The 13,338-nt window shown below is 36.1% G+C and overlaps 1 protein-coding gene across 1 annotated transcript; it reads right to left on the bottom strand.

Annotated features, from left to right (window-relative positions):
• Positions 1-796: 796 nt before the first annotated feature.
• LOC123921149 (serine carboxypeptidase-like 33) lies at positions 797-5,222 on the bottom strand. The gene is made up of 10 exons (XM_045973565.1): positions 4,813-5,222; positions 4,252-4,359; positions 4,029-4,124; positions 3,860-3,952; positions 3,558-3,646; positions 3,200-3,472; positions 2,795-2,958; positions 2,576-2,671; positions 1,752-1,857; positions 797-1,083 (listed from the first exon to the last, which is right to left on the bottom strand). Exons 1-10 carry the CDS (start codon positions 5,084-5,086, stop codon positions 937-939), a joined length of 1,446 nt encoding a protein of 481 aa, XP_045829521.1. The 5' UTR covers positions 5,087-5,222; the 3' UTR covers positions 797-936.
• Positions 5,223-13,338: the final 8,116 nt, after the last annotated feature.

Genomic DNA, 13,338 nt, shown 5'->3' with positions numbered 1-13,338 from the left:
TGGAATTCTTACAGGAAAAAAGAATACCATTTTTGGAATTGTCATTATCAATTTTAATTACGATTACCATTATCATTACCCTTTACCATATGATGATAGACATATTAAAAATCATCTAATGGTAATCAATCATTAGTTGGTCCAGTGGTGATGGCCAGAGAGTACCACGGTTCGATCTTCCGTAACTGCGATTGGAAATGGACATGTAACCACTTGATGCTAAAACTGACTCCCGAACCAGATTAGGCGGTTTAGTGGACTGGATGCTGGTGGTGAAAGAAAAAATTGACGGATGAGTGAATTAGGGTTTGGCGAGTTTCCCTCAGCTGATAGTAGGTTAGGCGATATACAAGTACAACCAAACACACTTTAGTTGAATATTTCTTAAGTCTACGAATATTACAGAACTATCCAGCTTAGTAGAATTTTATTTATTTAAAGTGGTTCAAACCTCATACCGATCGCAGTTACGAGGGATCGAATTGTGATCATCCCTACCAATTAAGCGTCAATCACCACTGAATCAACTAACAACCGGTAAACTTTAAAAAGGTTCAATATACATACCCTCTTCGAGTCAAAACATATTGATGGTGGATTGGGCTGAATATGAGTCAGTATTGTATTGGGTCTGATAGTTCAGATCTTGAAGCAAAATAGGATTACTTTCTGACACACCCCCCCCTCCTCTTTAAAAAATAAAAAAACAAAGTTGAGTTTATGAAAGATTTTTGTTTTTTTTTCTTATTTTATTAAGAAAAACAAACATGTAGATGTCATGCATACATTGAATACATACATCAGCTAATTGTGACAAAGATTTTTATTTATTGAATATATTGATTGATACACTAACACCAACAGAGCAGGGTTACATTAATGATATATTCTTATGATTTAATAAATTGGTAACTAATGAGTGATGAAAATGCAACATTAACGTGTAGTAGGGAGATGATCTCCAGTTAGGAAAGAATGAATAAGAGAAAGAGCTTCAGTTGGTTTGTTGAGAGGCACTAAGTGACCAGCTCCTCTCACTGTCACATATGTCAATCCTTCATACTCCACTATTCTTCCTCCAACCTGCATTGCATTCATTTCCATTAACGGTACTCTATTTCAGAAAATCAAAATTTTAGTCTATTAGGCCGTCATATGATTAAATATATCTATTTAGTAACTTTTTTTTTTGTCACGGGAAGGGTCTCAGTAATTCAGAGTTCAGCCATGAGATAAGTAAAATCTGATAAAAAATTGTTTCCATCAAGAGTTGAACTCGAGTTCTCCCGAATGATTCGTTTAATAACATTTTACTCCACAAGTTTATAGTTTTTTGTCAATAGCTTATATAGTATTTGACAAGCTATACTTTAATTAGTTTATAGCTTAATGTTACTATATTCTTAATTGAAAGAGGTTAAATATTAATTAAATATTATTTTTTTATATTATTTCATATTTATCAATTAGTTTAACAACTAATTTTATCTTAGTCAAAAAAAAAAACAACTAATTTTATCAAACATTATAAAATTCAATCAACTAATTTATCTACCATAAATTTATATTCTATAAAATTAACTTCTCAACTATGTGTTATTTTTATCAAATAGAACTTGATTATTTTTCTCATTCTCTAATTAACATACTCAAAACATATACATGATTTCATTTTAAAATAAGAATTTATACTAATAAAATGAAAAGTAATTTAAGCTAGACCATAGCAAAAAAAAAAAAAAAAAGAGTACCTGATTATTATGGTACCATGACCTCCAAGTTGACTTTAGAGGTAACCCAAGAGCCTCAATGCCATATCGTGTCCCTATCACAGGTAATCTACCATCTGCATCTCCACTATTAATTCATTCCACAAACAAACACATTAATGAATGAATTTATTCAATTCAACCATATATCTCATTCATCAATCAAAAAGTGAACTATCCTTGGTATATTAATTGCAACCGCTACTGCATGCAGAGTAGACACATGAATGAGTACGTGACCCTTTCACCCAAAGCTAACAATTCTATGTAAATTATAACTACATCTATCTATCTATTAAATTATAAAGCATGTAACCATAATGTCATAAATGTCACTTGCATTTAGTAAAAAAATAAATGTCACTTCACTTTGTTAAAAAAAATTGTATTTCGGTCCATAAATGGAACCACGTTTAAAATGTTCAAACTCAACTAAATCTTAACCAATATGAGAGATGGATTTAGATTTGCTGTTGTGGTATTCACGTATTAATTCATCTTCATCGTCAATTTAAGATCGGATAGTGCATATGATATATGTACTAAAACAATCTTAGCTATCCATTAATGTCGAACAGTTAAGACTTGCTACAGTTACCGCAGGGAATCTGTTTCTTAGTAGACACTAGAGATAATGTAGTAGCGCGGATGGTGCAGTAGTAGTAGTTCCGATTCCGAAGACCGTTAGATTTAGTGATAAAGTTTCTTTAATGTTTTTAGCATGTTGCATATAATCTAACTATTATAGGGATCCAAACACTATTTTTTTTTTTTTTTTAGTTAGTGAATTATCTCGTAATAGATACCTGTAAATCCATATTTTAAGGCCACCCTTGATGAGTTTGGTGTAGATAGGTAGCACAGAAAAAACAGAGAAGTTGTAAGTCCTCAATATGGAATCACTGACAAATGAGACAAAGTTATATGAAAATTAATATTCAATACTCCATATAATAAAAAGATAAATTAATTTGTACAAAAAAAAAATATAATAATTAAGGGATCCAATATGAAATATTGCTTACTTGCAAACCTTCCATGTTATGTTACTGTTATCTCTTATAGTATTTTTTGCATGAAAAGATGATTGAACATCTACCCTATTGACAAATTCTTCTGCATAATTGGAATAACAAGGGTCATAGCCTCCAAAAATTCTCATCCTCTTCAATCTATAATCATTTTTCACCTGCAATAACAAATGTAACCAATCATGTTTTTTAACCTTTTTTTTTTTTGTCAGGTTACCTAGCGGTTAGAAATTTCACCCTTAAGATAGATAAGTGGGGTATCCAGGGTTCAAACTCCGACCCCTACATATAAAATATGATGTCCCTTGTCAACTGAGCTAAACTCGTAGGGACTACTTTTTAATGTTATTAACCAACCACGATTTTCAAAAATATACATTATATTTATTAATTGTCTACCTCTTTAAATGATTGAGGGGCATTAACACTTGTTACTGAGGATGTAGTATTTGAACGACATGATGGAGCATAAATGTTGTATATGTCAATTTCTGAGTACTCATGGAAGAGTTCAATCATGACTTGATTGCACTCATTAGACCATTCAGATTTTTTAAAATCACAAACTTGTTTTGCTTTTTCATAATGTTGGTCTGATATAACTGCATGACTCCAAGCATATTCTACTATGCCTTTATAATCATAGTAATCATCACTTTCTGGATTTCCTACCTGAAAATATATCTTTATCAATACATAGTTCATTTAGGCAATGAAATCATTTAGGGTTGCATGTTTAAGGCTATTTGTTACTTACAATAAAACCTTTAAGATTAATAAAGGAGTATTTGGTTTTATCTTTGTTTCTGTCAAAGATTACTTCTGCAAGCTGAGGGATATAGTGGCCTGAAAAATATAGTAGAGAGTTATGAAGTATCGAAACATGCATATACGATACTGACACATATTGATACCGGTAATAATTTAATAAATAAAAGTAATTAGATAATGTGTCGATGTGATGTTGGTGTCAGACATACACGTATCACACACTGAATATGTCTTTAATCGTAAGTGTCAGTTCTAAGTGTGCGACAGTAGTTATAATTAAATACTAACCAGCATAGCTTTCTCCAGCTATGAAAAAGTCCCTGGATTGAAACTGTGGAAATTTTTGTAGCCAATTCACCAAGAAATTGTAGGCATCCTCAGCTGGTTCAACAAAATATAATGAGTTTAACAAATCAACAAAATTGGATGATCTATCTTCTGAACAAAGAAAACTCACCCACAAAATGATCCTCTAAAATGGTGAGATCAGAAGAAGTGTTTGTGTAAGAAAAGCCAACTCCAACAGGGGACTCCACAAATAATAAATTTGCTTCTGCATAAGTTCACAATTTTCAAGTAAGCAAAATTAAGATCATTATTCTTTTTGCAACAGTAATTGGTACCTCAATCATTTGATACATAGATATTCAAACATATAGTCCAAAAATGGAAATATATACCTTGATTCCAAGAGTTTGGATTGAATAATAGTCCTTCACCATTTTTGTTGACTAAAAGAGGTCCTATCTCAACCAGAGCACCATATCCAATTGAGGAGCATCCAGGTCCTACCTCACAGACAAAATAAAAGCTAAGTAAGCTCCATTTGAATAAACAACTTAATTATATGCATGTTGCATAAATTTCTATCATATAAGTTTTTTTATAACAAAATATAAAATAAAGTCTAATTATTTTTTATATAAGTTATAAGTTGTTTTCGTAAACTGTTCAGAAAAACTTATGAAAATAAGTTGAAAACAACTAATGGTCGTGTAATAAGTTATTTTCATAACCTCTCTCAAATAGTCAAACAAGTGTTTATACCGGTATATAAGCTCAGATAAGTCAATCTAAACAGACTTAAATACGACTAGAATTAGATCTCAATAAAGTCATACACATACACATAAAAACTATATGTTATATAAATATAAATAATAATGATAATATTATAATGGTGGGGATGGTGACATATATATAAGAAGCTTAAATAGTGAACAAATGTAATGGTGAGAGACCTCCATTGAGCCAAAGAAGCAAAGGCTTATTGGAGGGTTCAGATTGAGCTTCAAAGAACCAATAGAAAAGGGCCCTCCCATGTTCTTCATTGACAGTGATGTAACCAGAAAAGTGTGAGACAGATGGGGCTGAAGGTTGTCCTGGTAGATCAATTATTCTATCAGATTCATAGGTTTTTTCAGCATTTATTTCATATGCTTTAATGAACAAAGAAGAAGTGGTAGTTAAAAGAATGAAACATAGGAATTGGAGGACAAATACAAAAACATTCATATCTATAATATGAAATAAATTTGGTTTCTTTACTTTGGCTCAAGACCAATGTAAATGCATTGACTACTTTTATAGTGCTAATAAGTGAGTGAGTGAGTGATGAGTGGATGAGAGCACTTGGGGATTGTCATGTCACAAAATGGGGTAGGGATCCTCTCCCATGAAATGTTTCTATAGTGAAATTTGGACCACGCATTATTTTATTTTTTTAGTTGATGATGTAAAAAAAAAAACACATTGAATGGTGAGGATTCATACTGGACACCCTCAAGTGAAAATTCTCACGGGAGAGGATCTGTACCCCACAAAATGACAAGAGTGGATCTTCCTAATCCTTAAATTAAGAATGTATCATTTAAAGATTACATGTATCTAGTCTAGATATAAAAACTTTATATTTAATAGAGAGAAAATTTATTTTGGTTTTTTATAAAAAAATTTACAGGACAATTCGATCTAACAAAAATAAAACTCAAATTAGTCCCTAACAAAAATAAAATTTTCATAAATCTAGCAACTAATTAAACTATTTTATAAAAAAAATTATACGAAATATTTAATGTTTAAAAAGTTAAATGTATTAGTTCTACAATTTTTGTTTTACATTAATCTTCTTAAAAATAACATATTTTATGATGTATGTGTAATTTCGAAAAAACACAATTATTTTTGTCTGAAAGTACACGTCGGTAAAAATGTTGTTCTATTTAGAAATATGGTATCAATGGACAATTTTTCTTGTTTTTTATATAGATATGTTAATAGTTAGTTTCTTATACAGAAGCAGAAAATTGTTAGCAACAAAAGATGAACTTTGACCCTTATTTTTAAGAGAGTTCATTTTTTTCTGGGTACAATAAGAGAGTTCATTTTAACTTTCTTTATTTTTTTTTAAAAGTCACACCACTTCGGATTTATCAATCCAAACGGGAAAAAATAAAATACCATTTTTTCTCACATCCAGATAGATAAATAGAACGTACTTTTTCCCGTTTGAACCATCCAAACGGAATCGGTTTTTAAGAATTATTAGATGCGAGAAAAAAAATCCTTTGTTTTTAATATTTCTTTAACATTCCAACTCGAGTGTTTCTTTTGACGCCCCTGAAGTTTCCTAACATTATCCGTTACTTAAATAGCAAACGATGTTTTTTCCTTAAATTTCTCATTTTATAAAATCCGCTACTTAACTAGCAAACGAGTACAAATGAAAAAGAGCATGACGCGCGAGAAACATATAAGACACCAAAAGAAGCTCTCTTCCAACTCATGTCATTGAACTACACATTGGGAGAATGGGGTGGGCAAAGTTGCTCACAATTTCACAAATGACAATGTACACTTGTTGAAGGTGGGCCTTACCCAATCACCACACAAAAGCCATAGCCCATGAAGCAACACAACTTGTTTGGCAACAATAGTCACAACTACACTAAATGGTGCAATGCATTAGCATTGTGCATGTCAATTTTCTTTATCATAAGATTGTGATTAGTCCTTCTGTCACTCATTGGTTTGGTAGTTCCTTATCAAGATATGAAAATTGAAAACCACTTGTACCTCTCGGAATTATTCATTTGTATTTGTTTGCTTCTTACTGAATTATCCAAAAAGGACAAAATATTCTATTATGGGGTCATAAGTCATTATTGGATTTGGAGTTGGGCAATGTGTAGAAATTAGAATACACTTGTAACCAATAAGAACCCGTTAGAAAAACACTACTAACCAATAAGAAAAGTAACAAATTACTAGGTGACATAAAAGTTTGTGTAATTATTTGATAAAAATTTAAATTATAATCAGCCGGCCCAAGCACCCTACAAGAGGTTTAAGCCTAAATTGATCAAATATATCAATTTTTTTCTAACCAAACAAACTTAATTCATATCATTAACTAATAAATGTTCAATACATAAAGGAATAATATCAAATCTATAGAAACTAGCTCAAACATTGGCCTTCCTAACAAGAGTATGAGCAACCAAATTCGTTTGTCTCCTAACAAACTTAACCTCAAAGTTTACATAAGAAGATGACATAAGAAGGATAATGTCGTTAACAATTAAACAAAATTTCGAATTGCCCTGTCTTCTCGAATGGATAGCGTCGACCAATAACTTTGAGTCACTTTCAAATTGAACTCGCTCAAATCCACGATGGATAGCCTCTTTCATAGCATGTAATAGTGTCAATGTTTTGCCTTCCACTATGGAATAAAAAGGTTGTTGCCATTGAGTCAAGCCAGCCACAAAATGCCCATTGGTATCACGAAAGCAAAGACTCATAAAAGTAACACCAGACCCAACTACAAACGCAGCATCAACATTGCATTTTATCCATCCCATTCCTGGTTTCTCCCACCGAACCGGCCTAGGATCCTCAACAGGAACAACGTTATGACGCTGCAGTTGGTGGACAATAAACCACTAATTCCATACGACGAACGCCATGCTTCCAACTTGGCTCGGGGACTGAATATTGTCATTTCAGATCTTGTCGTTTCGATTATGCCAAATGCACCAAAATAACGATGCAACCCGTCCTATCATTGCACTGTCCTCATTTCTACACATTCGAAATACCCTGTTTGCGACAGTCCCATGTTGGTAAGCTGCATTATGCAGCAACTGTGACAGGCCTGCGACGGACCAACATTCGCGAGTTGCTACGCATCCAAAAAAACACATGAATATCATCTTCAACCTCAACATTGCACACAGGACAACTTAGTTCACATTCTACATAACGTTGTCTCAAGCGAACTCGCGTCGGCAGACACCCCCTACACAACCTCCATAGTAAGTGACGCGTTTTGTGAGGAGATTGAGCTTTCCAAATATCATTCCAATTGCCATCTACATGGTGTCTATCAATCCGAATAATACATCTCATGGCTAGATTGTAACCAGATTTAACTAAATAGCACCAATTCCTTTCCTCCACCCAAACCACATTATCCTCTTTAACCGAACTAATAAGAGGGGTTGCAATAATCTCGTCCACTATCCGACCTGTAAAAAAGCTACGAATTTTAGCTATATCCCACGCTTTATAATTCTCAAGTAACAAGTCTTTAACAACTAAATGATACACATCTTCCACTTGAGGTGAGGACACCCAACGATCACCCTTTCCGCGCAGCCATGGATCATACATAACACGGATTCTGTCGCCACTACCAATCTGTCACCTACACCCATGTAAAAGAATTTGTCTAGCCTTCTAAATACTACGCCACGCAAAGCTAGGATTATGACCCAAAGATGCTTCGAGTAACGATGAGCGCGGGAAATACCTTGCTTTAACTAGTTTAGCCCGCCAACAAGTCTGGATTTTGAATGATGTTCCATGCTTGTTTAGCCACCATAGCCATATTGAACGCTTCAAAATTACGAAAGGCTAAACCACCCTTCGCCTTAGGGCATGCAAGTTTGTCCCAAGCTAACTAGTGGATCCTTTTATTGTTGTTCCCTCTGCCTCCCCACCAAAAGGCATTCAACATTTTTTCGATATCGTCAATGAGTGAGGAAGGAAGGATAAACATACTCATAACATATGATGGAATGGCTTGAAGCACAGATTTTATCATAACCTCCTTACCGGCCTTAGGCAATGTTCTTCCCCTCCAATAATTCATTTTCTTCCAGATACGATCCGTGATGTAAGAGAATATTGTTTTCTTACTCCTTCCTATCATAGATGGAAGACCAAGATATATATCTGTTCCTAAAACATGACGGACACCAAGTATACGGGATAGGTCTTCTTTATCGGCATGAGACATATTGCAACTAAAAAATACTTCGGATTTGTCCAAATTAATTTCCTGACCAGAGGCTAGTTCATAAGTATGAAGAATGCTCATAAGTTGATTTACTTCTGCTACACTTGCTCTGCAAAAGAAGAAGCAATCATCCGCAAACAGAAGGTGAGACACCTCTGGGGCGCCACGACAAATTCTCGCTCCATGAACATCACCCCTCCCAACCGCCTGGTGAATAAGAGAAGTCAAGTCCTCCGCTACCAGAATAAACAGATAAGGGGAAAGAGGGTCTCCTTGTCGCAACCCACGACCCGGTATAATCGGTCCAACTCTGTCATAATTCATGAGTACCGAGTAATTGACAGAGCTGACACACATCATTATCCAACGTATCCAAACGTCACTAAATCCCATTCTAGTTAGAACTCCACGGAGAAAACCCCAGTCCACCTTATCATAAGCTTTGCTAATATCAATCTTTAGTGCTAACTCACCTATGCGCCCTGTAGTTTTTCTCTTCAAAGCATGAATCACTTCGATGGAAATAAGAGCATTATCAAGAATCGATCTACCTTCCACAAATGCTGACTGCTCCTGGAAAACACACTTATCGAGACAAATCTTCAACCTATTAGCAAGCACTTTAGATATCATCTTATAGAGGACATTACAGAGAGATATAAGACGCAGGTCTTTCATAAACATCAGATTGTCACATTTAGGAATGAGACAAATGTTTGTTTCGTTAAGACTCGTGGGGAAGTACCCTCTCTCTAACCAGTTATATGCTGCCAAAAAAATATCATCACCACATTGCTTCCAGAACCTCTGATAAAAAGTTGGATTAAATCCATCAGGCCCTGGAGATTTATCCGGATGCATCTGAAACAAAGCTTGTTGAATTTCAACCTTTGTAATAGGTGCTACAAGGTAGATATTATCCTCATCCGTCACACGCCTCTGGATTAGATTAAGGATCGGTTCCTGTTCGCCATTCTTAGGTTTAAAAAGAGCATCAAAGTATTTTTTCGCTACCCCAAAAAGCTCATCTTGAGTATGAACCTCGGTGCCTCCTTCATCGACAAGTTTGCTTACCTTCTTTTTCTTGTGACGAGCAGTTGCCGACTTATGGAAAAAACTAGTATTCATATCACCTTCTTTAAGCTAATGCATCTTCGCGCGTTGTTTCCAATAGTCCTCTTCTTGAACCATCAGAAGAGCATGTTGGTCATGAATCTCCTGATGTTGTTTGCCTTCCTCCTCCCCCTGGTTTCCCCTTAACACCGTCATCTCTCTCACACATTCATCTATTTCCTCCTTAAATTTCACCTTTTTATGTTTTCCCCATCTTTGTAGTCTGTTAATGCATCTAGCTACACGGTCCACCACCTCAATATTCTCGTGAACACCCCAACCATCAAGCACTACCTCCTCTAAATCTGGTTCTCTCAACCAGCTATTCTCAAAGCGAAAAGAACCATCGAACCGAGATCTAAAAGAAGGAGTACATTACAACAATATCGGACTATGGTCTGAATGTGAAGCTAAAAGGTTAGATAACCCCACATTAGGAAAAAGATGGAGCCAACTTGTACTAGCCATCGCCATGTCCAACTGTTCTTCAATCACGTGAGGAGTACCACAACTTTTTATCCAAGTGAACGGATAACCTAGTGGAATATCCGACAGATCACAATCATTAATCGCTTGTCGAAATCTCATACACAACGAATTCGGGTGGGGATGATTGCCCTGTTTATCCTCTTGAGAAAGTATATCGTTAAAATCACCAATGATACACCAAGGAAGAAATGACATATTACTCAACTCTCGCAACAAATCCCATGCACTACTTCGCCGACTACGCTCTGAATACCTATAGTAACAGGTTAGCCTCCACTCCCCCCGTTCCTCATCCTCCGCTATTAAATTAATAAAATTTCTTGTATAGTTTAGAATGCTACAATGACCACTTTTCTTCCATAACACTGTCAAACCCCCATTCCGTCCCTCCACATCGACAGCTAAACAAGAATCAAAACCCAATAAAACTCGAATAGTTTCATGATGTCTAGTATAAGATAAAGTCTCAGATAGAAATAAAATATCTAACTTGTGTACCCAGACGAGCTTACGTAGGTTAGGAATTGCACTCGGGCCGCCCAATCCCCGACAATTCCAACTGAGAATAATCATTGGTCCCAGCAGTCCTGGAAACTGCCAGGACATGCCGATAAAAAATGATGTTGAACAAGATCAATTGTTTATTTCGAATTTGTACCTGTCGCCCGTCTTATCTTCCTCTCCACCTGGACCTCCATATCACTGTCAGCAAAATGGCTACCACCAGACAGCTGCAACATATCAATCACAATTGGACCCCTCTCGACCACCTCATTCCCAATCTGCCCTGTATTCCTATCATTGGTCAAAGTCAATATAGGGCAGTGGGTCAATGTATTAGTGGCAGTAGGGGTAATAATGATTGGCCCAGGAATAGCGTGTGAACTCCTCACAGTTGTTGGCCGTGACTAACGAATATTCCTTCCGGTGACCAATGCTCTATCACCACCTTGACTATTATCACTACTAGTGTCTCTTGCGCGTGGTTGTGCCTCATTGGACTGTGGGGACCCTGAACTCGGTGACTCCCACTGACTAGCATGACAATCAGTAGCCGCACGACCCCTACTACTCCCTTCATCACGTAACCAACATGATTCAACTCTACCTCCAGGATGGCGCACATCCGCTCTAATATCATTCAACCAACCCCTCCTTCCATCATCCCTTTCCATGGCATATTTGACCTCACACTTATTTTCGGAATGTCCAATAACTCCACAAACAAAACAAAAAAGACCCAACCACTCATACTTAAATTTCACAACACCCCCCACACCACTATTCAGGCTGATCTTTTTCTCAATCTTCAACGGCCTCCTAACATCCACCCTCACCTTCAGCCTCATGTACTGCCGCCAGAAGCTTGTATTGTTGTTTTTGTCATACTCCACAAACTCCCCAATGTAATTAGCAAGACCCCTCCCCACCTTCTCAATCATCATACCAACAAGGACGTTATGGATTTGCACCCAACAATTAACATGATAAAGAGGGACATCATGTAAAGCCACACCTACCTTCAACCTTTCAATAACCAAAGTGAAGTTATCAAAAAGTCATGACCTTCCCTTGATAACCTCCTCTACATCTAGGGGATGAAAAAATTGGAATAAGTATAAACCCTATGTGGCTTCCTTCACAACCATGCTCTTCAATGGTCGCCAAACATCAGCCAACCGCGCCTTCATACTATTGAATTTAATAGGCCTATCATGAATGAAGCGACCCACCAAGCAGAGATTAACATCGTATTGTTCATCAGAATTTTCCTCCAGGTCGAAATTCAAAGCCTCCTCCTCAATATTAAGGTTATCCAAGTTAATCCCTTCCATATTATTAGTACACAAGCAATAAACCAAAAAACAGAGAGCAACAGGCTGTCAACGATACAAAGATCCCACAAAACTCTCACAGGGTGGAGAGATACCCAAACCTTAGCAGAGCACCGGGAAGCTCGCTAAATTTCGAATAACTAAGTCGGTTATGTAACCCAGACAAAGCAAAAAACAACGAGGATGATATCCAGCAAAAACAAAGCTAACGGGCGAAGCAGACAAACATAGAAGATCTGCAATTAGAGAAATACCGAGGAAGAAGAGTGACGGCGGCGAAACTCACAGTCCAACCAGGGATAGTGACGCCGCTTCACATAACAGAGCCCATCCACGATACAGTTTCACTCGCAAATCGCGATGAAGAGGGACTGTAAATCGCGATGAAGAATGCTAATTAATTTTTGCAAATCGCGATGAAGAAGGACTGCAAATCGCGATGAAGAAAGTATGTTATGAAGAAGGACTACAAATCGCGAATCGCGATGAGGAAGAAGTGTTGAATCAGGTCATGGAATTGTTGAAGAAGAAGTGTTGAATCGCAATTGTTGAATCGCAACCTCAGAAGCTTTTAACGCAATTGTTGAATCGCAACCTCAAAAAAAGTTTACAATTAATCGCAACCTCTAACTGATCCAAGTGAGGGAACATAGTTAATCGATGGGTATCATAGTGAAAACGGTGAGGAATCGGTGAGGGAAAGAGTGAAAACGGTGAGGAACAGAGTTACGCGATCGCCGTTATGAGAGAAAGTTTCACAACCTCTAATTGAATTAAATATATCCATCGTGGATATATTATGAAAGAGGGACAGATTGTGTACTTCTTAAATACTATTATTATAAAATTATAAATGTGTGATATGTACATGTGAAACACAGTTAAGTAAAAAAAAATGAAGAATAAAGCTCTAAGTTAGCTCATGTACTTCACAAATGAGAGATTCTGTAAGCTGTGACTTAGCGTAGCTAAAGGAATGTTGTTATCCATTCTGTTATGATTCCATGGAATAATTTCGGGCAAACCAC

This window comes from Trifolium pratense, linkage group LG4 (genome assembly GCF_020283565.1).
Source record: "Trifolium pratense cultivar HEN17-A07 linkage group LG4, ARS_RC_1.1, whole genome shotgun sequence".
Lineage (NCBI taxonomy): Eukaryota > Viridiplantae > Streptophyta > Magnoliopsida > Fabales > Fabaceae > Trifolium > Trifolium pratense.
Note: the sequence above shows the minus strand (reverse complement) of the source record. Positions and strands in the feature narration are given on the sequence as shown.

Coding starts and splice junctions, on each gene's coding strand:
- LOC123921149 (XM_045973565.1), bottom strand. CDS start 5,086: ATGAATGTTTTTGTATTTGTCCTCCAATTCCTATGTTTCATTCTTTTA. Junction 4,360..4,812: donor GCTTCTTTGGCTCAATGGAG/GTCTCTCACCAT, acceptor TCTGTGAGGTAG/GACCTGGATGCTCCTCAATT. Junction 4,125..4,251: donor TCCAAACTCTTGGAATCAAG/GTATATATTTCC, acceptor GAACTTATGCAG/AAGCAAATTTATTATTTGTG.